The following is a 24496-nucleotide window of genomic DNA, read 5'->3' as shown; positions in this document are numbered from 1 at the left end:
ATACACAAGAAGGAAACCCCACTACGCCCCATCGTCGCTTCTAGAGGAGGGCCCACCAACAACACTGCAAGACACCTGGCCAAGATCCTTCGCCCTCTAGTTGGCAACTCCCAGCATCATATCAAGAACTCAGATGAATTCTTGTCCATCATCCAAGACCTCCGGCTGAAGCCAGGCGACATCATGGTCAGCTTTGATGTCGTGTCACTCTTAACCTCCGTTCATCCGACGCAAGCACTGTAGCGAGTGACCGACTCCAGGCCGACACCAGCCTCAAGGACCGCACCGACCTAACCCCCAACCAGCTTCAAGACCTCCTCCCCACCTGCGTCGATTCTGCCAGCTTCCAGTCGCGGGATAAATTCTATGAACAAACAGCTGGAACCTCCATGGGATCCCCTATATCCCCGGTTCTGGCTGACATATTCATGGAAGAGTTCGAGCAGACCGTCATTGCCACCGCAGACCACGTGCCGCCCCAAGATCTGGCTCCGCCTGTGGACGACACATTCGTCATCTGGGAGCACGGGCAAGAAAACCTTCAACTCTTCTTGGACCACCTCAACGGGCTTCACAGCAGCATCCAATTCACCATGGAACAAGAGAGGAATGGCAGCATTTTGTTTCTTGACGTTGAGGTGTCCAGAAGGGAGGATGGAAGTCTTGCCCAGAGGGTTTATCGCAAGCCCACCCACACCGACCGATACCTCAACAGCGCCTCCTTCCACCACCCGGTCAACAGAGCCCTCATCCGCCGAGCCTACAACATCGGCGACCAAAAGCACCTACACAAGGAAATCCACCACATCTCCACGGCACTCCAACGCAACGGATACCAGCCCAAGCAGATCAAGACTGATCAAGACCCAAGATCAAATCCCCTTTCCGGCCGTGGGGTCCCCTATACCCAAAGCCAACTAGATAAAGCCCCTAGTTCTGTCACTTTTCCCTACCTAGGACATACCTCCTACTACATCCAGCGTATCCTGAGCAAGCACAACATCAAGGTGTTCCACACAGCTCCCCTCAAGATCCACGGGATGCTGGCTTCCCGTAAGGACTGGCAAGATCCACACCGCCGATCAGGTATATACAAGATCCCCTGCCAGTGTGGCAAAGTGTACATTGGAGAGACTGGTAGGGGCCTCCCTACCAGGATCAAAGAGCACAAAGCCCATGGCAGGAAGGGAGACTATGAGAAGTCAGTCATCATTAAGCATTCCCACGCCGAAGACCACACCATCACTGGGAAGAAGCCCAACTCATCGCTAGCATCGAACAATGGTACCCAAGACGAATTAGAGAAATGGGTCTCCTATACCAGGCAACCTTCCCCCGCCACAGCCCATCACCAACTGACATGCATCAGTACCCAGGTGGATCCACCAGCTGCATACTCGTTCCACCTGACTACACAGTAGGATCCGTCTCACTCCAGTACTCCCAGTCAGCTTATAAGCCCCACTCCATGTCGTCATCTCTTCTGTCTCCTGACGACGGAGAGAGCATACTGTCCGAAACGTTGAGTTCCTCACGGTTCTTTTCAGAACCATATAGACTCTCAAAGAGATCGTATCCTTGCATGGTGCTACCGCAAGCTTTCCACCTTAATTCAAGCTCCATTGGAAACAGTGTAAAATCAACAAAGTTTGGAGGCCCATGGCAGGCAATTGAAGTCCCTGAGGCCTCTTAAACAAAAAACAATGTGTTGTTTGGTCCTTCAGATTTCATTTGCTTTTCAAATTTTTAGTAGGTTACCCAATGAATTTTTCTTAACTATTCGCCCCAAAAAACTCACCCCCCCAAAAAGTGAACGCTCCCAAGTTTTCTCAGCAGCCATTTTTCAAATGACACCCCTCGTCACTTTTTTAGGCTCTTCTGACAAATTTTCAATCCAATTTTTGTCTGCTTTTCCCCCAGATGGGTACCCCTAAATCTACAGAGACTTAATTCTTGGCCATATTTACACAATTTCACAATTTCTTGACCCACACAGACTCATCTTTCTGAAAAAAATTGCAGGGGAACTTTTTAAGCGCCTCCCCCTGGCGGAGAATTTCTTTGAATTGGGACAGTAAACTCTGATGTGGATGGAGAGGGCGCCAAGTTGAGACGGACCATGTCCAACCTGCCCCCTCTTGGTCGTTGAGGGTGCACTACTTCCCCCAAACATACTACATCATGTACTATATACTCCGTATCAATTTCGCATGGAACTCTAGAGGTGAGCATAGTAGTCAGACGGTAAAGTCCATCATGTCCGCAGTTAAGTCATGAACTCGTATGTTGTTGCCGGTTATCTGAGAAGTCCACGAAATCAGGAAATTGATCGACCCAAGCTTAAGATTTAGCTAGAATCGGTACGGCAGCGTTGAAGACGACAATTCAGAGATTCGCGTAAGTGAACGTGTATGTTTTTGTGCATTTGTTACTAGCTTCGACAATGTTCAAGACGAGAAGCTTTAGTTAAATGTCAGCTGGGACCTGACGTTAGTTGCGTTGGACATGTTGAGCAGGACATGTTTTGTTTACATCATAATGTTTACATCGTACATGTAGGCCCTATGTTTTGTAAAGCCGGACATGTAAGCTGGACATGCCAAATAAGCAACAGTGATAACAGAAGAGATATGAAGCAGGAGCTTTCCAACAGTGTTTGTTTTTAACCCTAACCCTACTACTTGTCATGACTAGTAGTAAAATGTAGTAATCAGTGCTGTCACTTGTAAGAGGACATAACCTTATTGTTCTCTGAAGCCATAAAGTGCAGTAGATAAGACAATGTACCATACAGTGCTGTGACACTATGAATGCATGGCTTTATTGTTCTCTGTACGAGTAACAATGGAAGTAACCTAGCCAGAAGTAGTAATCTGTAGTGCTAGGTCCTTCAGGCTCAGATTATTACGTAGTATTTTGTAGTACTGTGTAGTGTAAGCCAAACAATATGCTTGGCGGTTAGGGTTAATGTGGCAATCCTAGTCTTACATGTCTTAGGAAACCTCTTTAGGCCTACAACATTATTATTATATTACTAGCGAACACACACTTCTTGCTCTTCATTTGCCAAAATGGCGAGAATTTCAAACTAGTAAACCACAGTAATTTTAACCACAAAAGACCATGCACTTGTAAGAAACCTAGCCCCACTTTTATCATGGAAACACTAGTGGCGCTAGAAACCAAGAGACGGACTGTATGGGTTGTGTCTGGTGATCAAGTTGTGTAAGAAGTCCTGTTTTTCTGAACATCTTATACATGTAGTTACGGCTTGCTCACCGCACCAACAAGTACCGGTGTCCTAAAAACAGGCATGCAACATTTCCTGTGATCAGCTGATGTCCTTGTTTTTCACTTCACACCCCTGCCATTGAAAATTGAAAAACAATGCACAACGTCTTGTAGAGATTGGAATTTCGTTGTTTTTTGTTGAAGGCCAAGTTGCTTGCCTGTAAAAAGAAAGATTGCATGTAAATTTCAACGAATATCGTAGGGCCTCATTGACTGTTAAGGTGCAAGTTAGTAATGTTTAGGTACAAAAGTATTTGAGAGAACATGTAAAAAACATATCGTATCGAATATCGAAGGGCCTCATTGACTGTTACAGTGTAAGTTAGTAATGTTTAGGTACAAAAGTATTTGAGAGAACATGTAAAAAACATGTTGAAAAAACAACATTGAGCCAGGTGTTTGTGTGACTGTGGTGTAAACTGGTTTTTTGCTCTCTTTTCGTTATGCACAAATGGTGAATCTGCGCAATTGGTTGATTGCTTGATCTTGCTGCACTGCTGGTTGATTGTGCTGTCATTTTGTTTGTGATACCATCAGCCAATCACCTTTCTTTTCTAAATTACCCGCCTCTGGTAGATTGACCGATTTGCCCACCACACTCATGTTGTTTAAGCTTTTTTTGTTTCTCTTTGTTTGACCATTTGTTTGTTTACCAGTTTGGAGTAAGACTTATTCTTTTTTTCTAATGTTCATTGAATTATGGTTGCATGGACTTCCTCCTTCAGTATTAATATTTCCCAATTACTGTAATGACCTCAACTACGGTACATGAACTATTGGGACAGTCCCGCTCTTTTCCTTCCTCCATGTTTGGACAGTCCCAGCTGGGACAGTCCCAATTGCAATGGAGGAGTTGGGAGATACTAATGATAATAATAATGTCGATTTATAAAGTGCCTAATCCATTTAAAATCAGTGCTCCCAGGTGCTTTACAATCAACCAGTATTGCAATTACAAAAAAAACCAAAAAATTAAGAACATGAAATGTGAAATATATACTATGGGCATGTATCACAGAACAGCAGAAAAACTTAAAAACCACCGATAAAAATCACAAGAGCAAGACTTGAAAAATTAACTACAAAAGTGCATTAAAAAGAGCAACAAGAAACTATTGATATGCCTCACAGAATAGAAACGAACCTTCCCCCATAAAAAACACATGTAGAAAAACAAAGATCAATAACAATGAATTAAAACACGAGAAACTGAAAAACATAAAAACCAATATTATAAAAAATGGCTAATCAATATATATACCAACGAGCAATTGTGAAAATCAGCCGGCTATAAATATACTCAAATTCCCATCTTCCCTGATATTGATATTAAGCACAAATTCAAAGATTCAGAGATCCAAACTGTATTGGTAGCCACAGGAGGTCGCATGGTGTGATTGTAATCCACATGCCTGAGGATCACAATTATGCATGACTTTGACTTGGTATGGCCGCTGAAGTGTACCATTCAAGCAGCATCATGTATGGTGTACAAGTATGTGCTATAAAGTATGTCTCAAAAAGTGCAACTAAAATACAAAGGAATGCCAGTCTTGGAATGTGTAACCAACATAAATAACACACATGTAGGTATTTTTTGTCCATACATGTGAGATTTGCCTTTCCACTTCATAGTGAGACATCAAATGTCCAAATCTGAAAATGATTTTCTAAGAGAGGTGACATTGACCATGGGACCAAGTTTTCAATTTTAGGCATGGGGACAGAGGTAGCCTCGTTTCCTCAGTGTGGATAGTTGCCCGGCCTAAAAAAGGTGCATAGCAATTAAACACAGTTCTAAACATTTCCACCACTCCACAGTTTTCATCTAGAGATGAAATTGTGTGATTCAAGGCATCATCCTCGAGGGCCTGTTGAGAAGCCTCAGAATGTCTCAGTGCCTTTCTCTCATGGGACAAAGCTGGACTGCTGCGAGATTTGCCAGAATTTCTTCCTCTAGAAAACTGATTTTGAAAATATCGCAGCAGTAGTAAAATGTCAAGAAGGCGAAGTTATTGAAAAGACTGAAAAGAAAGTGCATCATTTTTAATATTCAAATTGTCCTAAACTGTGTCCAATTTATACTGATGTTTCTTTAATTTGTTTTCTTCTCACATGATTTTCCACAGGAACAGTTTTCTCCACCATTTTGCTTAAACTTAAAAACCAAATGGAATTGTGTTGTATTTTTGTACCAGCATTTTTGATTTATATTTGAAAGTTGCTGGGGTATGTGTCCCTCAAATCCAGGATAAACAACCACCAAGACTTATTGAAGTCTTCTATGCAACACGTGTCTGACCATGTGCACAAGCCTTGGTGTTGTGTAATTGCAAAAACAACCACTTATGTATTACCTCAAGGGGTGTGTCCCAGGTCTGTCAGAAGTGGACCAATGGCAGAGCTGCATTGGCTCATAGGCAAGGCACCGGCAGCTTATCTGCCAGTTATATGCTAATTTTGGGAATCCTGTTATGTAATAGTAGGTTTAGGCTGGGTGGTGTTAGTAGCATGTGTGCTATGGCCTGGTCTTTTTGTGTTCAGAGAAATCGCAGACCCTCCAGGGGGATGATGTGGATTGTGTGTTGTCTTTGTGGAGGGTGGTTTGATGTTCTTTGACCATCTTAGGAAAGTGTCTTGAGTGACCAGGCATATCGTATATTTGCTTCTGGTAAGTCAAGTGTTTATTTTATGTGCCAATACATGTATCTGGTGTAAACATTTGCATTTCAGCCCAGTATTCCCCATTAGGGAAGGGAGTTGACTGGGTTAGCCTCTCACGGCTTTCAAAACTTAGATGTTGTCTCTGTTTCAGTTTGCTGTATGGGAATTCAACAGCTTTAAAAGTGAATACTCTTGCAGAGTACTTAGTTGGTCAGAGTACTTAGTTGGGTGCTGGTGGTCATTTGCTTAATAAACAGTCCAAAGGGTAGAAAAGCCTACATGTACACGCACACTTTGACTTGACCTCATTTTTCTCTAAATGCATTTTTTTTTTGTTTATTCTGTTTTTATCTCTCAGCTAACAGGCTGGCCCATTCATTTCCATGCGCTGATTTTCTATGAGTCCTGGCATTACACATAAAACGACACTCAGCGTGATATGATGAGTATTCAAAATGAGGGCTCAGTGAAAGAAAAAAACCTACTTTCAGGCCTTGACCTTAAGCTTTTTTTAAAAATTAATTTAGCCTGCTGGGAAAGTTACGGTAGCTTATTTGTTTCACTGGCCCAATGGCCATTACTTAGCAAAATCAACTTGAACTGGCTTTTTTCAACTCTTTTGTTTTTTTACCTTTAGTGGAGTCAGGCTTCAAAGCAGAGGATTTAAAACCATTACAGATCATAGACAACGCATGAAAAAAAAACCCTGTAATCTTTGTTGTATTCATTTTTACAAATAAAACCAATGATGGTTTCAAACAGAACCAGCGACATGCTTCTTTAATTGGCCTGGTGGGCAAAGAATGCATTTTTACCAGCATGCAGCAGTTTTTTTCTAGAATTTGTATGCCGGTGTAGTGCTAAGGCTGAGACCTGTACCTGGCGTGAACGTTAAAGAAAACCTACCTAATTACACGTACAAAAATGCCGATAATACAACAGTACCATTGTTTGGACCCTTTCTTAAGTTGTCACTGAAATACTCTTTTTTCCAACAGTGTCAGCTTGTCTTTCCTTGCTTTTAACCTCGTTCTTCAAACCTCACTAAATACTTGATATTAAAGATCCAACGTTATGAAGTAAGCAAAATAATTAACACCTTCCACTTTAGGGGAATAAGCGAAACTAGTTGATTGAACATATTTTGACGTTACAAGTACATGTACATTGTACTTGGACAAATTTAAAACTATTGTCTGAAATGTGCCGTTGTGGACTGTCTTTGTACTTCAAATTTCCAAGCTGACAGGTCACACATTGACTTATCTTCACTGGGTTCCATCTTCCGGAACTCTGCAAAAATATTCCTGCCTTCTACTTTTTGGAGGATTCAAGAGAGTTGGGGTAGCTAGGCAGTGTTGTAGTGGAGCCCGTCGCAAGTCCCTCCACTAGTCATCATCACAAGACCCACTGTAAGATCAGTCACAAGTAACTGGCTGAACAGTGACGGGAAGTGGTTGCCCTGTGCCACTGTTCAGCTGAATAGCATGTACATATAGTTTGATTTGCAACTGCATGTCATGTGGTGTGTTTGTAATGTAATGGACTTGCAGGGACTAGTGATGGACAAGACTACAGGTAAAGGTATCATTGTTTGGTGTATGAGGCATTGATCACAGTCTCTGCATACTTACACCGTAGTTATGCCAATATTGAACCTTTGATTTAGGGCGCAGTCTCAAAGCATCCCCTAAATATGCTCACCATTTAGTGGGATGATTCATGCAGCATCCAAAAGAAATGTGCTGATGTTTCATCTGGATCATTTTTATCTTTTTCACAGCTGTTACTACATCGTGACTGACTCTGTGGGCCCTCAACAAGACCAAGACTTGCACTCCAAGGGAGACTTTGCTACCAACTGTAGTACTGGTACCTCTTTGCTATTAGCCGTGATTTGACAGCAGCACATGCAGTACCATAAAACTTGTTAGGATTGATTAAAAGAACTGATCTCCGTGTGGGAGATGTCACCCCAATGTGAGGCCCTGTTGCTATGACAGATTGTTGCCATGGAGACCGCCCTCCCCGGTAACTCTCCAATCTCAAGACTCTGGGAGGAATATCTTGAACCAGTAATTTCTTGGAAGGCTAGGTGGCCATACCGGGACATCTTTACCACAGTCAGGGAGTTCAGATTTTGAGAGCTTGGCATTGATGGCACCGACCATCGGCATGGATGAGACGGATACCGACATCCTTCTGGGCAAACAGTACGGTGATGTCTTCTCCAGCAAGTACATCACCAAGCAAATGCTTGGAAAGTAAGCAAAGAGTCTTGTTTTTCTTTTTATAAAACCTTTGCTTCTGCATCTGGCCTGAAATATAAGGGATTTCATTGCAAACTTTTACCAAGTCGAAAGTGTGCACACAGTGGTTACAATTTTTGGGCAAATTTGGACGGGTGCCTTCAAATGCCAATGCCTGTCTCAACCTAAGCCCAGGAGGTGAGTTAAACGTGTATAAGCACTGAGAAGCACATAAGTTTGTTCGAGGAAAAAAAGAAAATGTGTGAATGGCAGAAACGGGTTACAGGTTCTTTTTTTTTTCAAGCTTACAAAATGTACACAACGAGGGGAGGGATGTACAGACGGTGTATAACGCTTGATCAACCATCAACCTTTTCCTTCAAAGCATTCAGCGGGCAATGGGGCTGCTGTGGAAGGAATACATGTAGGTGTTGTACTGCTGTGACAGGAACAACCACGCCAAGCACCACCGTGAAATAATGTTTGCGGTTGGCAGAAATTTATGCTAAGCATAAGCATGAATTTTCTGCCACCTGAAATAGTGCCTTGATCATATTCAATGAGCTTGTCCGCCAATGTTTCTCTGGCAGGGGCATCAGCAGTACCGTCCGCAAGTGTATCATGCGTGACACCTCCCAGTTCTTTGCCGTCAAGATCATCGACATCACGTCGGAGAAGAACACGGACCGGACCCAGGCCATCCAGGAGGAGTACAACAACGAGGTGGCCATCCTTCGTCAGCTGTCGGGCCCGCCCAAGCACAAGAACATCAGTAAGGGGTGCCTTCTGCTGGCAGACTTTGGCCAGTGACAGGCAGATGTCATCAATAGGCCCATGCACTGATGATGTAATAGTTTATATACATGTGTTGTTTTAAATGGGAGCAGGCGATAGATACCTGATTCGGTGCTCCCTATGAAAGCTTACATGGCAACAAAGTGGATATCATCATCTTACGTGTACTTGGAGGTGGATGTTGATAATGTTGTACTGGGTGTCAGACCCACTCCTTGCAACCATCCCCCTAAAAAAGGAACAAGACACATCTTTTCCTAATTCTTAAGAGACGATCTTTGAATGTCCCTGCCCATGTTCAAAAGATACTGTAAATGTCAAGAGAAGGCATTTTAAGTGCTCCTTCCCAGATAAGCACATGATGTAGAAACACTACCTTTGTTGTGCTCATTCAGTTGAAAGTCACAGTACATGCAGTGCTGTAGTTTACCATGAAGGTGGTTTACCCGTGTAAAACTGGATACACAAGAAAAGAGTATTTAGGCAAACTCATACCATGGACCCTATGGGGCCATCAAAATCTGGTGAATATTTTGTGGATATTGCACTTTCTTCCAATCTCATCCTATAACAGTCCTGCTACATCATGGCGTGGTAGCTGACATGAGTCACTTTGCACACTGTGTTGATTTTTGTGGTTATGAAAATGTGACAGGCCGTTTCCCGGGCAATCAGGATGTTCAGGTCCCAGTTGCAGAAAAAAAAGGAAATGAGGTCTGCATTAGGAAATGATGCTAATGGTGATTAAGATAGACACTGTAAGCAGTGTGCACGTGATGTCTGTTTTGATGAAGTCATGCTGATCGTGCAGCAAATGTATAGCTCAAAAGGTGGAAAATTGAACACCATATCATTTGTGCAGTGGATGTGTAAGGAACCCTAGAGACTGTAATTTTCATGTGGGATTTTTTTTTGGTTTCTTTCCAGTTGAGCTGTTTGATTTCATTCAGACCCCAACATATTTCTTCATGGTCTTTGAACTGTAAGTATGCTTTCCATACAAGGATTTCCTTACTGTGCCGGAATCTTTGACTGAGTGTAATCATGGATATGCTTGGTAATTAAAATGTGATTTTATCTTGCAGTAACTGCATGCATTTCAATGGATTGGATAAGTTGCTCTCTAGATTTGAGCATTGTTCATTCAGGCTGATAATGGACCAACACTTTTCTTCACTCTATTGCTGATTATGATATAGTGGTTGGGAAATGGCATTGTTCATTCAGGCTGATAATGGACCAACACTTTTCTTCACTCTATTGCTGATTATGATATAGTGGTTGGGAAATGGCGGCACCTGTACTCATTCCTGTCATTCCAATGTGTTCCTCATTTTGGTGGAGCAGGTCAGGAACACCAGACCCTATAATACTCATTTCTATTGTCTCCTCCTGTTCCTCATTTTGATGGAGTGTGCAGATTTCTTGCTCATCATACTTGGCACAAGTCCATAATATAAACTAGAACGTAATGTTACTTCCCACAGCTCTAATTCTGTTGCACTACTGTGCTGCACTGAGCTGAATATACTTCTGTGAAGCCAAACAGTCATTCTTCATTCAAGGGTCCCGATGTTGCTCATTTTGTTGCGTTAAAGAGCACCTCTAAGGAAAATATGTCTTCTCTGATTTTATCCGTTCAAATAAATTGGAAGCATCCAAATTGAACGCAGTGTCATTTGTCTTCAGAGCTCAACTATAACAAGCTAAATGGGGTTTTTTTTGTTCGTGCCAAGACGTGAATCTTGAATGAATTGAATTCTGTACATTGCGTCATTTGGAGAAAACAGAGAAAACGACGGGAACCCTCGCCCTGTGTTCGTAGTGGATAAACCATTGTGCATGCCGAATAATGCGTGTAGCCATTGTTTGCATGCATAGGGGTTTATCCACAACGAACACAGCATGAGGGTTCCCCTTGTTTTTCTCTGTTTTCTCCGAATGACGCAATCTGCATCCAGAATTCACATCTTGGCATGACCCAAAAAAAAAAAAATCAGAGAAAACATGTTTTCCTTAGAGGTGCTCTGTAAGAGGCTTTCTCTTTTCATTGTGGTAATTTGCATTGGGGGCAGCAGAGTTTGGACATACAAGCTTTCTTTGGCCTGTTTGTTTTGTGTGGATCCAGATTGCGATCAGTGATCTGTCATTGGTTCAGCAGCACCAGAACCCATCTGATTGTACGAACCAGCCCTGGGATCACTGATCATGATCCACAACCATGTGAAACAATCAGACCTGTAAACTCACGAGTGGGACTGTAGTTGGTTTGTAGACAACGAATGGACAGACCCATTCTTCGCTTGAAAATCTTTTTTTTTTTTTTTTGAGAATTTCGGTCCATCTTTGTCCTTTTTTTTTGGTCAGGTGTCCCGAGGGTGAGCTATTTGACTATCTCACCAAGGTCGTCACACTTTCGGAAAAGAAAACTAGGTGAGAAGCATTTATTCTTCTTTCTCCAAAACCCTTGTACTTCAAACATTGTGCATAATCTCTTGGCCAATGTAGGTTATGGTCTCAAAAGAGAAAAGGCCTGTTATGTAACCCTCAGGTCATCAGAACATCTGGTTATTGAGTGGTCAGTGCAAAAGTTTCATACCTTGATGGACTCTGAAGTGGGGTCCAATTTTGTGGCTGTATTGAATACCCACATACAGGACCAAACTTGGCTATTCCTTGTTATAGTTTAAAAAACAAGTATTCCCGATACCATCACACATGTCGAAACAACCTCTCTGAAAACACAGCAATGTCTCACACGAGTTGCCAATTGAAAATGAAATTTTTAAAAAAATGTCTTTTTCACCGAAGATTGTCTTCAAACAACTTCTGGTCGTGTTTGATTTAACCGAGCTCAGGGAAGCAACTTAGTACGGCAGTTTGGCACAGAGCGCTTTGCAGGGAAATTGCACCGTGGCACCCTACACTGAAATCAGATCTTTGGTTTAACTTGTCGTTTTTCCAGGAATATCATGAGGCAGATTCTAGATGCAATACAGTACATCCACAGCCAGGACATCGTCCACAGGGACATCAAGGTAAACTTTCCTTTCAACTAGTTTGAAACATTCAACAGCCATGAATTCTCTGCATATGCATTACCTCCACTAATTAAGCTTAAAACGGATCATTAAAAATGTGAGTTTTTTTTCCCAACAGCCGGAGAATATTTTGCTCAAAGAAAATCTGACAGTGAAGATATCGGACTTTGGCATGGCGGCTATCGTACAAGACGGAAAGCAACTAACAGGTGAGAATAGAAACAAAAATCAGTGTTCAGAAACTAAACATCCGAAGCCTCCCTTGCAGAATTTTCACCCTTGCACTGCTGCCACCTCCGTACTTGCTGACCCTCGCTAACCCCCATTCCTGCATTTCCCATGAAGTCATGATGCAGTATTACGACTGATTGTCCTCAGTAGCCACCATAAGACAGTAACAAATTAGAAAGATGTGTAATAGTGGGTTGTAACCCCCATGTCCTATTCCCCCACACACCCAGCAGGTGCCAGTAAAACAGGGTCATGAATAATGGAGGGACTGAAATAACTGACGGCTGTAGTTCCTGATTTCATTTTTGTGTTGCCATAGAGTGTAGGAGAAAGCACCACATTTTCTTTCAATATTGCCGGGGGGTCATGTCTTACATCCTCCTTAAATCCCCATCAGCCCATTTCCTGAATGCTAGATCTGCCTCAGTTTGAGTTGAGGCCCCAACCTTTGGGTACAAAGAAAGTGCCCTTGGATTTCTACTTAGATGTTGGTACATGTATTTGGGGATTCATAGTTTTTACAAAAAATGCCAGGTTTTCTAAAAACAACAAAGAAAGTGGCATTGATAAAATCGATATCCATGGTGAATGTCTTTCAAAAGACACATCTGGAAATCTGTCATATGACCTGTTTGTTTTACACGGATCTGGATCGAGTCAACCAGTGATCTTAATGTTTGTTTGCTTCATCCATAAGGCGATATCTGGTGTCAGTGAACCAACGACAGATCACTGATTGTGACCCAGATCCGTGTGAAACAAACAGGAGTGAAACAAACAGACCATAACTGATGCTTTGGTTGGTTTTTGTACCCATCGTTATCAGAAGCTTATCAAAACTCCAGGAATTGCTGTACTTCACAAAGTTTGTCCGTGATCCTTTTTTTTTTTGCACATCAGAACTGTGTGGCACCCCTGGGTACATGGCCCCAGAGGCCCTGAAATGCAGTATGAACTTGGACGGTGTCAAAGGTTACGGGAAGGAGATTGACCTGTGGGCCTGTGGGGTCATCATGTACACTTTGTGAGTACCGCTGGTCGTGGGCTGTCTCAGTGCATTTTTGTTTGGTGTATTTATATCCGGGAATAAAATGAGTATAATGGACAGAAGTGGCTGTGGTTTGTACATAGCAAGCTTATAAAGAAATACAGTATAACAATGATGACATCAGAGGTCACGCAAGTCATTGAGTTTAAAGTTAAGTAACAGGTCATTCAGATGAGGGTCGTATCCACATTTTGGGTCGGAGCAAGGTGGAGGGGGCAAACTTGAATATGTTTGTCAATTTTTTATTAATCCATAACAGAATCATGTCCCTTCAGGACATTGCTAGTTTATGTTTTCAAGTGTGGGCTTTTTCAATTCCTTAACCCTAACACTCCCAAATCTTCCAATTTCAATACATTTTACATACACCCTTGGGGGGTTAGGGTTAATAGAGGGATACCAATACGACGCTTTTAGCGTTGATCTGCGCACTTCCACATTTGAAAACGAGGCTGTATGTGTCAGTTTCAATTCTTAATACAATCAGACGATTGAAAGTAAGGAGTCGAGATACAAAATACATAAAGGTATGTTAAATTCAGACTTTCCAGGCTACAAATTTTTGTGGAAGAGTCTTTCAGGATGACTCGACAGGTAAAATCCAAAGAAAAAATAACGACTATTTACCGTGAACTAACGTACCTGTGATGGTCGTGTATCTTGTGCAGTGGGTGTGGTTTAAACTGACGTGGTGTCACATGAACGGGATACTGTTTAAACTGTGTGGACTCCACGGGCGCGCGGGGTGAAGTTCAACACAGAGAGCCTCGGTTTCGATGTGGATATGCGCAGACGGCGCTAATGTGAAATCCCTCTCCTAAAATAGACTTTTCCGGGGAGAGGGGGCATGACAACTCCCTCACTGGATCCGGCACTGAATCAAATTTTGAACTCGGTCAAAGGTATTCCACGGTCAGTATTCTGTCGATGCATGTCAGAGTGGCATGGGACTTGTGACTTTGCTCATAATCGCTGCTCCAGATACCAAAATACCATTAGGAGAGAAGTTAAAAAACAACAAAGTTCGGTCTAAGAGTACAAACCTGAATATGGGGACTTCATATCTTGCTGGAAGGTAGCTTAGCATGCAGGAATTACATGTAGCTGTTTCTGTGTTGCGCATTCCTAGGCTTGTTGGTTGCCCGCCCTTCTGGCATCGGCGTCAGGTGATCATGCTGCGGACCATCATGGAGGGACGGTACTCCTTTGGCAGCCCAGAGTGGGAGGATGTCAGTGAGGCAGCCAAGGACCTGGTGAGATTCCTAGCCCTCCAACCTGAACCTCTCCCCCACCCATCCCCGCAGCAAATCTTGGCTCCAAAATTATAAAAATCTGTCTCTCGCGACACACTCCTTGGATGAGAGCTTTACTGAGAGAGTTGCAACATAAGGTCATGTTAACGCAAGACATGGCATGTGGTACGAGACACAATGTGAAGTTGAAAATTTTAGGTTGTTGGGCATACTATGTTGATTTGTTGAAAAATGGCTGTAAATGACAGTGCTTTGAGGTGACATGACAAATGCGGACTTAGGAACCAAAATGGCTTCTGTTTTGGGTCTCAAGCACACTGGTACAACTTCCGTGAATGCCATACGGCTCCCTCAATTGTTCCAAGATGGAGTCAGATTTAGAGCTAGATGTGTGCCAATGATTCATATGTATCATGTTTTATTTCTAGATAAGAAGACTTCTTGTCGTACAGCCATCAGAGAGGCTAACGGCAAAAGAGGCGCTTCAAAATCAGTTTTTCCAAATTTCAGACTCGCCGTCCAAAATGGTTTTCACTCCTCGGAAGAAGTTTAGGGTAAGGAATATCTTTCTACACTTTATGCTTTAAGAAAAAAACCAGTTGGTCTGAAGACTTCAGTGGAGGTTTCAATCACACAATCCAAGGAATGCCAAGCTTTTAAGACTGCACCAGACGACAGACATAGATATGACATTTTCTTTAGTAAGGCTGAGTCATTTCGAATAATTCACTATTTGACCTTCAATTTGATTGAATAACTGAATATTCAGTTGTACCGACCGGTAGATTGTTGATGAACAAACTGTATACAAAATCAACTGCAATAACACACACAATTGTACATTATGATCAACATAATAGCTTCTCACATCTAGGAGTATTTCCAGCCACGATTTAGCAAGATTTAAGAGATGAACAAGACTTCTTGCCCTGTTGAGAATTTCTCTTCCTTTTAAATTGTTTAATGACTAATTTACTTTTTAAATCGCGAGATTTTTGACGCTTTTCATTTGGACTTGGTCATAGACTCATAATGTAAAAAGTTTAAATGTTGTGTCTAGGATAAAGTTACAATGGCCACAATTATGGGACAATATTGATCTAGTTTCCTGTCTCTTCCACCCTCACAGGCCGCCGTCTTAGCTGTCTCCGTCATCTGCACTCTGTCCCGCTACAGCACCCAGCGCGCCATCCCCATCCGCCGGGCTCGCCAGAACCCCTACAAGGTGAAGGCTATCCGCAAGGTCATCGATGGCTGCGCCTTCGGCATGTACGGCCACTGGGTCAAGAAGGGTGAGGTCCAGAACCGGGCGGCGCTCTTCGAGCACACGCCCAAGACAGAGCTGAAGAGCATGATGGACAACAAGGACTCGCCTCACATGAGCCCCTCCACCTCATTCGTCGGGATTGGCATCACGTTTGGACTGGGATGATGACGGCTGAACTTAGGGAGTTTATCAAAATAACTAACAGATGCCAAGCTTTTCAGTGCAAGACTATCGAGTAATTTCAGCTCTGTGGAATGTTTGCTGCTGGCACCTTTAAATGTTAATGCATCTGCTGGCTGGTCTGCTGCGCCAAAAATGTACCAGGATTTTTATGAATGTGTCACATATTGTCCATCAACTCTCCTGATTCTCATAGGATTGGTGTGTTAGAATTATGCTCTCGTATCTAACAATTTCAGTCTGAGACTGCAGTTTGGCATTTCCATTTCTTGTGTGAGCGTACAGTAACAAGACAAAATACAACTTCGGTAATGTGTTCTTGAGTTCTACACGTAGGGCTCTTCTGCAAGACGATGAGTGGTAAGGTACTTTTGCCTGTCCATTTGGGAGAAAGTAGATGGGATTTCCGTGGCCGTGCAATCCAACCAGGCTACGTCAGATTGATGATACTGTGTCTTATTGGCCCTGGCTGTGCGCAAGTGCCTTGGCCCACCGAGGGCACGAAGAAATCTGTTGGAAGAAGTAATGGTGCCTTCCTTGCCGGGCAGAGGACCGAGTCGCTATGTTAATCAGCTTTTTCTGTATCTCGACACAAGATGGCCTTCCCTGTGCCCCAGAATGCATAGAAAACGTCTGTACTGTCAGTACATGGGCACATGATGGACTGGCAAGTATGGAGGCCATTGTCTATTATGACTCTTCAAACGTCGTTAACGTTGTAGCCCCTCTGGTCATGCACTTTTGGGGGACATTTGTGACTAAAAATATCCATTTGAAACTACCTTGTAAACCATACTGATGAAGATGAAAATCTCAGAGTATGACGGATTTGTTGAACGACTGACAACACATTTATCATGAGAAAATGTACTGAATGGTGTGCAATTTTTTGTACCGGGAACTAACACATTAATGACACAACGGTACATGTATACCCACACACAGAGGCATGATGATGCTTGCTTCTGTAACAACATTTTGATATTCAGCCAAATTAAACTGACTTAGGTTTTGCAGCTAAAACAAACCCAAAGCGATTATAACTTAGCTTAAGAGGTTATTCTCCTTAAAAAGAAAAAAACCCATAATGATCTTTCAACTGAGTCAGTGACCTTTCTGTTAAGGGAAATACCATACATGTACCAATACGATAGGAACAAAATCTGTGGTCCAAACCTGACGTTTGGGAATTGTCAGATGGGTAAGGTTTGAACCATTCTGTGGTTGGCACAGCGTAGGGACCTGTTGGGGGTAATATCCACGTCCAATCATTTAAGTAACACCATTCAGGGAACTCAGAAGCATAGTACACAACTCATGGGTATATTACTTTGCAAGTTTGGGTTTATAAAATGTATTCACATAGTATTTATGAGGTTTGTTTCATCAAATATGTAACTTATAAAGACTTAATTTATAACAGGCTGAGCGAGTATATTATTTACCAGTAAATGATATAATGTAGGCTTTCAGTAATTTCATGTATACTTACGAGGGCTCTTAAAAACATAGGCCTCAGGTTTCCTCTCATTAGGGTATTGGATTGTTTGAAAGTTATACAGTAAACAAATCCTGGAAGACCTACGGGTATGTAAGGGATTACAAATTTGAAAAGTTGTGCTGTGAAGACTGTGGTGATCATCCTTGGCCCCAGAATCAAGGTAGAGTATTTTTACCCCTGCTCGTAAGGCCTATAAATCATTTTTTGAATCAGTTAAAGCTCACAGCACTTTTAAAGGAGCAAGGGTTTACTTTTTTTGAATGGCCGGTGAACTGTGCTGTTCAAGATGTATAGAAATTTCAAGTCCCTAGGCTGTGGGAAAACTAGATTGTGAGATATCCATTGTAAAGTCTGGTTTTTGCATTGTGGAGCAAATCTTACATCCTGTTAGGTATAGACAAATCTTAGGAGATGCCTTTCTTGCGGGGTCATCACACCCACGCGCAATTTCAGCACCCTATTGGTTCAAGAGGAAGTGAAATGCGGGCCTACCACCTGCGTGCGAACAGGATGGCCACACAAATGACTTCCTACTCTGGTCGCCGGATTAGTCCATACTGGATCTCCACATGATCAACTTGGACAGATTTTAATCACAGATTATTTAAGTGTAAATGTGGAGCAACTCTAACATCCTATACCCGTATATATTCTGTAGTTTCTCACGATGATCAACTTGGACAGATTTTCCGTGGTGTACATGTACATTAACCCTTCCCCTTAGATTCTGCTTTCATGATAAAGACTGCTCTGTATTTCAGTGTGAACTGGGCTTAAGGTTAAGTAATTAAAAAAACCCACTGGTTTTCATCTGCAAAAACCAAAGCAAGTGATGTGTGCATGGTATTGCTAATTTAAAGAAAATATTAAAGAAAAATGACTGCTGTATTTCTTGGTGGGGGTCTGTAGAATTCACAGCAAAACACATGTATTCTATACATTTCTGAGGGCTTGAGCAAGTGTTCATGGTTTGAAAAGTATCAGTAATGTGAGCAGCAAATATTGAAACAACGCTTTCTGACATGAAGGTGTTCCTTTTGGGAATATGACATTTTGGAAAGTCCATTGTGTTATATGCGCATTTCCGGTTTGGAAGTGACTTAATAAAATGTCATCCTCAACTGTCCTTGATTGGTGTACTAAGTACAAAGAGGGCATTTATCAATTTTCCGGTGTGTTAAGAGTTTTGAAACGTCTTTGTGAAATCTGCATCACTTTCAAGATCTTTAACAAACGTGTGTGAGAGATTTGTTTTTTTACGGTTTTTTGACTTGTTCAACCAGGTTGATGTCCATTTTGGCAATCTGGAGTTAAGGATTGTTTTTATGGGAGGTTAGTTTCAATGGTTCTGTTGTCCATTAAAAGAAATAAATATTTTTTGCTGTTTGAAATGCTGCACAATGTTTTAGTAGGTACTACATTACATTCAAACACAAATTTCAAGGGGGTGCTCTGCTTAAAGAAGTCACATATAATTATGCGTTAGTGAACTGATTTTGTCAAATTTGCAACCTTTCTGTCATTTTCTTTAAAAATCTGCTCTTTAATTCTGCTACCAGTTTCTGTAGATAACTATCCAAGTTATGCAAAACGTGACCAGTGTGAGGATTTTATATAATTCATATTTATATGTATTTTTCATTTTCCTTCGTTACAAGATCATTTGATGTCAACAGAAACATCTCTGAGATATAATTGTTGACACTTTGTCGTAACTGAACTCTGCTGGACCCTTATGGCACACCACTGTTGGTATGTACATGATGTATGCACATGTTGATGTTACACAATCAGTGTAGCTGGTTTACCAAACATGGCAATACGCGTGACCGGTGTTCCAATACGTGGGACAGAGTGCACCCTTTACCGTTCTCCCAACAAAGATTTTCCCCTGGGTCAGCATACCTACAATTGATCGCATTCTTACTCTGCAAAGTTACCATGATTGATTTTCACTTGACAAGGCGAACAAACAAAAGAACTAATAGCGTCTTTGCCCGAGTGTTGTGACCACAGCACGCGGGTGATGGCTCCGTCTGTCTTTAGTCGTGTGTGAGGGAGCGTCGAGTGCGCAGCCTGCCGGACTCCAATGAGCAGCTGCTGAGTAACAACCAGTTTGAATCACCATGAGGGTGCTGTCACGGCACCTCTCCCAAGGCTGTGTGTGAACCGATCAAGGTGGCTCATCCTTGCAAAGGATGATCTCAGTCGCTGCATCTAGATCATAGAGCGGCTTGTCTTGACTATCCCAGAATGCACAGGGGACTTCCCGCAGCCTCTCTTGCGGAAAGACGTGGATGGACGTGTCGTTGAAAATGTCCATAAAACGAAAGTTGTTTTCAATGGAGAACTCCCTCACGTGTGGGGCAATCTGGAAAGTGCTTGAGTTAAGGCAGACTACAACCAAATTTTACTTTCTCAAACAGAAAGCCAGAGCTAAAAGTGCTGTGACAAGGCCCATGTTGATGCATACACCAAAATGTAAATGGACAAATATAATTTCAATATGCTGAAGGTTATTACACACGTACAAAACTAGTTCATTTATAAGAATTATTTTTAGCCCTAAATTACATCTCAAAACACCTGGAGACCTTTTACACCAACTCAAGCCTTCTGAAAGGATACCTGCTGTAAGTAACGAAAGTCTTGCAACACTCTGCTTGGTAATCTGAAATTTGAACAAAAAAGTAAGAATGAGTAAGAATCCTACATTTAAAATTGGTGGTGTTTAGTTTTTCTGAATTGAGGAACTGATCGTCAAAAATATTGAAACATTTCTGGATTTGCTGGAAAACCAGAGGAGGGGGAGTATGCTCCCTAAAAATTCAACAACTTACTTTCAAAGAACCAATCAAAAGTCACATTTTGAAGGACTAGAGGAAATCTGAAGAAACCCTAGTGTAGCCTACCTTTCTTGGATATTCTTGAAGCTGTTGCCGATGATGGTGATGCCTGCAAGTCCTTCCACACTCCAGTTAGCCCACAGCAGGTTGTTGTAAAGTGGTTTGCCGCAATGAGGCATGTAGAAGAGCGTTGGCTCACTAGCTACTCTCTTGCACTCCTGTGATATTGATTGAGAAATTGAACGGATTTTTTTGAAACTCTAGTTTCCCCAAATCTACCACCTGGGTATGGTGGTCTAAAATGGACAGGCAAGCGTCATAATTCAACTTTTTAAACATTTTCTAATGTTGCAGTTCAACTTTCAAATGTCGTGGTTCAACTCATAAACACTGGGGTTTCACTTCCTAACATCACACTGTACTTCAAGTTACTGCTGGGGTGTTGTTTAATATTCAGTGTATACCTACAGGACCTACATAATTACCAGTTGGCATTCTGGTTTATTGCTCTATGCATTTATGCATGTCAGTTTGAAAATTGAACGGCAACGTTCAGAAGGTGAACATGGCATTTGAAAAGATGAATTGCGACATTTGAAAGTTGAACCTTGTCTTTGGAAAGTTGACAGGTGGTGTTTGAAAGTTGAACTGCAGTATTTGAAAAGTTGACCTGCGACGTTTGAAAGTTGAACCAAGATGTTTGGGCAAAGCTTGAAAGCCGAAGCACAATGTTTGAAAAGCTGAAGCCTGATTGCCTGTTCATTTTAGAACACTATACCTAGGTATAATTTCCTGGAGTTGCTTACCACAGGAACATGCTTAGCGAAGGACAAAATTCCTCAGCAAAAACATGTGACCAGCCAAAAGGTGTGACATGAACTGGTAGTGGCTGGTTCCCAGCTGAATTCTGTCAAGCAAATAAATTTCCCAAGCAAGTTCTTAGTGCCTAGAGGCATGGTGATGTTGGGCTGAGGACAGCAATCCACACAATGGGCAGACGTTGTCAATGTTATCACTCTTTCTTGTGTGCATTTAATGAGCAACAACTTCTGAATATCGACCATATTTGCAGTGGACACACGGCAATGATTTGATCAAGTTACCAAGAAGGCACTGATACCACACTCTATGCAGGGTAGTTGACTAACCGCTGAATATCACAGGTCAGCAACAAACCTAAGAATTACCAATCCAATCAAACTCACTGCTCTTTCCTCAAAGATCACACATCTAGCTCCTGTTGTCTTGGAAAAAGACATGTACCCTTTGATCAACAAAATGTGCTCTAAAGACAAAGGTAATCGCTCCATCTTACCAATGTCAATGTACGTAGGCCGATAGTTTTCAAATATCCTTACCTCATTCTGTGGTATGATGTCCAAGCCAAGACTTGACAATATGTGCATCTCTTCAGCCGTAAATCTGGGATCATACACATGACACTCAGAGGACTTGATCTGTTGATAAAATATCAATCAATTACACAATACAGAGACCTGTACATTTGATATCTCTTTCTTTGGGTTTAACCACTTCAAGAGCAACAATTCTAATTTACCTTAACCCTCCTCAGTCTCATTTGAGTATCCAGATGCAAAAAGTGAAAAATGCTCTTTTTACACTGGTTTCCTGAAGTCTTTACCTTCAGTCCTTCACAAATGAGCAGCAGCAATGCCAGCTGGTACCTCGCAATGGCGCAATCTGTGAAGTTGCCAAGTCCATAGCACACCACAGTGTGCACTGACCCGCTGACAACCCCATCCCAGGCTGGACCCTTGATCTCTGTGACTTCATCTCTCTGGTTACCCACAAAGTCATCTTCGGAGCTCTTGCTGTCAATTTTTGAACTGTCTTGGCAAGTACTGCAGGGATCATCATTGTGTTCAGTCCTGATCCCACACGGTCCATCTTCTGCTGTTTTTGAATGCAAATCTGTTCCACCATTTGGAGTACCCTGTAAGTTCTCATTGTAGTTTCTGGGGGCCTTTGCTTCTGAAGATGAATAGCTTGCCTTCTGTTGATTTACTTCCGTAATATTTCCACTGTCTTTTTCAACTGCAGATGACCTCTTTTCATTCAAAGCAGCAAAGAGTGACTCTGCAAAGCAAAAAGATTTAAAGAGTCAGAAAGCTTAACCTCTAAAACTGTAACTGCTGCTCCACTCTCTCCTCTTTACAGGTTTCTTCAGGCTTGCGAGCTACATTGCCTGGGGTGCTTAAGAGGAATCCTTGGTGTCGTTACTGGAAATAATTAAGAATAATTTATCTAAAAAGAAACTGAGAATTTCAAATGCACATGAAAAAATGTACATAAAGAACCAAAGCAAGTAGTGACAGATAAAATATTTCAATTCACTTTTCTTCACGAAAAAAAGCATCTAAGGTGATACTGATAAAGTTTTCAAACTAAATGACCCAGATATTGTATATGATCTTGCAAACAAATAAAAATCACTGGTGAATTCTTCGTTAAATCCCTTATATTATTTCTTTTTTTTTTATAAAAACAGAAACAGGCTGTCTCCAGTCAAAAGCAAAGCCCAACAAACGTGTTTCTTATCTTTGAAATCATTCTAATTACTGTACCTTGAAAACTCCTATAGAAGTCACTTATCTGCAATTCCTCCCTGAAAAACAAAAGTTAGGAATTACTTCAAATTCATTCATTCATTTATTTTTATGAGAAAATGTTAGCTAATATCAATGGAGGTAAACGCTGGTCAATCAAGCAGCCATTGCTCAATAACCAGCTCTTCTTGCTCTGTGATTCAGATTTTCATTATGTCTAAGATATTAGGATACAATTGCAGAATACCCTGCCACTCAAGTATCCACCAAATTAGCTGGCTACAGAGTCACGGTTGACTTCCTACCCACAATGTCATTCTCAAGACACTCTGACTTTGTAGCCAAGTTGCCAGGCACAGGGTAGTCCGTTTTCCCAAACAACTGCAGGTCATTGTTGTATCTCTTCATTCTCAAAAGTACTATGACCTGCACCTGCTGTGTTAACATAGCGTATTCCTACCCAAATCGCGCCCATGCAATAACGTTTTATGCGCATTCACAGTGAAGTTCTCCATCTTGCGCCACTATGTAGTGCTATATGATCTTTGGACATGACCACAGACATATAAACGCACAGACCACCAGTCTTGTGCGTATAATCATGATTTTGAAAAGTATGGGCAGACAATGGGCGAAAAAATGATTTATTATTATTTTTGTTATTGCTATCTCTTCTATTCAAATGTTGCAACTGCATTGTTCTGAATCTAGTATGAGCCAGATTTAGTAAAAAAATAAAAATGGCTTCATGGAATTTTACGGCTGGAATTCTTCAACTGTGCGTAAATTTCCTTTGTGGGCCTAGGGATGAATTTGTCCATAGGGAGGGCCTAGTTTTGATTTTTGTCGGGCGCCCCGCAGATCACGAAAAACCTTGTAGTTTTGAATAAGATCCGGTGGTCTATGTGTAGAGGAAGGATAAGGCATCCTTCCTGCAGGCCATGGTCTACGCATAAGCCTTATCGCAAATACTGCATGGGTGATTTTACACAATGGTAGAAAGACATCGTGAGAAGGAAAAAGAAGCAAACGTTGCCCTTTTTCCTTCCCACAATGCCTTTCTACAATTGTGCAAAATCATCCATGCAGTATTTGCGATAAGGCTTATTAGGTCTTTGGGCATGACACAGTTGAGTTGCACCATCCCATACCGCCTGTACCATGTGTACGCACGTTATTCACATACTGACATAGTAAACATAAACATTACAACCGGCACGACCAGGTTATACCTCGCAAGAAAAATTTTCTTTTCAATGGCCACTTTGTCGATATTACTGCTTTCTTTTGTAGACTGGACTACCTCGAGGTTACCCTTCCTTTTCCCTCCACTCTTTTTCTCACTAAATCTGGGCCGACTGCCCCTCTTTTTTCTTGCAACAAATGTGAAGCCATCTGCATCGCTGCCGGTACCGCTGCAGTCAGTCATGTTGTTATTTTTTTCAGCATAATCCTTGACCTTCGAAAGCCAAGTCTAAATCTTCACATAGGGGAGTCCGAAAAGATATTGTAAAATATGAGAACACAATCATAAGTCTAACAATTTTGGGGGAAGGGGAGGGT

General features: G+C 41.8%; 3 protein-coding genes across 3 annotated transcripts; 2 read left to right on the top strand and 1 right to left on the bottom strand.

Moving 5' to 3' along the window:
* The first annotated feature begins 593 nt into the window (after positions 1-593).
* Positions 594-1934, top strand: LOC147795627 (uncharacterized). The gene is made up of 2 exons (XM_087131547.1): positions 594-1086; positions 1921-1934. Exons 1-2 carry the CDS (start codon positions 594-596, stop codon positions 1932-1934), a joined length of 507 nt encoding a protein of 168 aa, XP_086987673.1.
* Positions 1935-2187: 253 nt separating this feature from the next.
* Positions 2188-19000, top strand: LOC147795626 (phosphorylase b kinase gamma catalytic chain, skeletal muscle/heart isoform-like). The gene is made up of 11 exons (XM_087131522.1): positions 2188-2397; positions 7739-8219; positions 8795-8976; positions 9927-9981; positions 11367-11432; positions 11965-12037; positions 12159-12249; positions 13172-13295; positions 14449-14572; positions 15001-15126; positions 15702-19000. The coding sequence occupies exons 2-11, from the start codon at positions 8113-8115 to the stop codon at positions 16002-16004; spliced, it is 1251 nt and encodes a 416-aa protein (XP_086987648.1). The 5' UTR covers positions 2188-2397; positions 7739-8112; the 3' UTR covers positions 16005-19000.
* On the bottom strand, positions 17342-24369 carry LOC147795625 (SRR1-like protein). Its single transcript, XM_087131523.1, has 7 exons — positions 24166-24369; positions 22952-22992; positions 22009-22463; positions 21725-21823; positions 20433-20584; positions 20149-20191; positions 17342-19891 (listed from the first exon to the last, which is right to left on the bottom strand). The coding sequence occupies exons 1-7, from the start codon at positions 24360-24362 to the stop codon at positions 19694-19696; spliced, it is 1185 nt and encodes a 394-aa protein (XP_086987649.1). The 5' UTR covers positions 24363-24369; the 3' UTR covers positions 17342-19693.
* Between the last annotated feature and the right edge of the window lie 127 nt (positions 24370-24496).

Source organism: Acanthaster planci, unplaced genomic scaffold (genome assembly GCF_054643075.1).
Source record: "Acanthaster planci isolate LZ-2023a unplaced genomic scaffold, COTS_SCS Contig1, whole genome shotgun sequence".
Taxonomy (NCBI): domain Eukaryota; kingdom Metazoa; phylum Echinodermata; class Asteroidea; order Valvatida; family Acanthasteridae; genus Acanthaster; species Acanthaster planci.
This window is presented reverse-complemented; position numbering and strand designations above follow the sequence as displayed.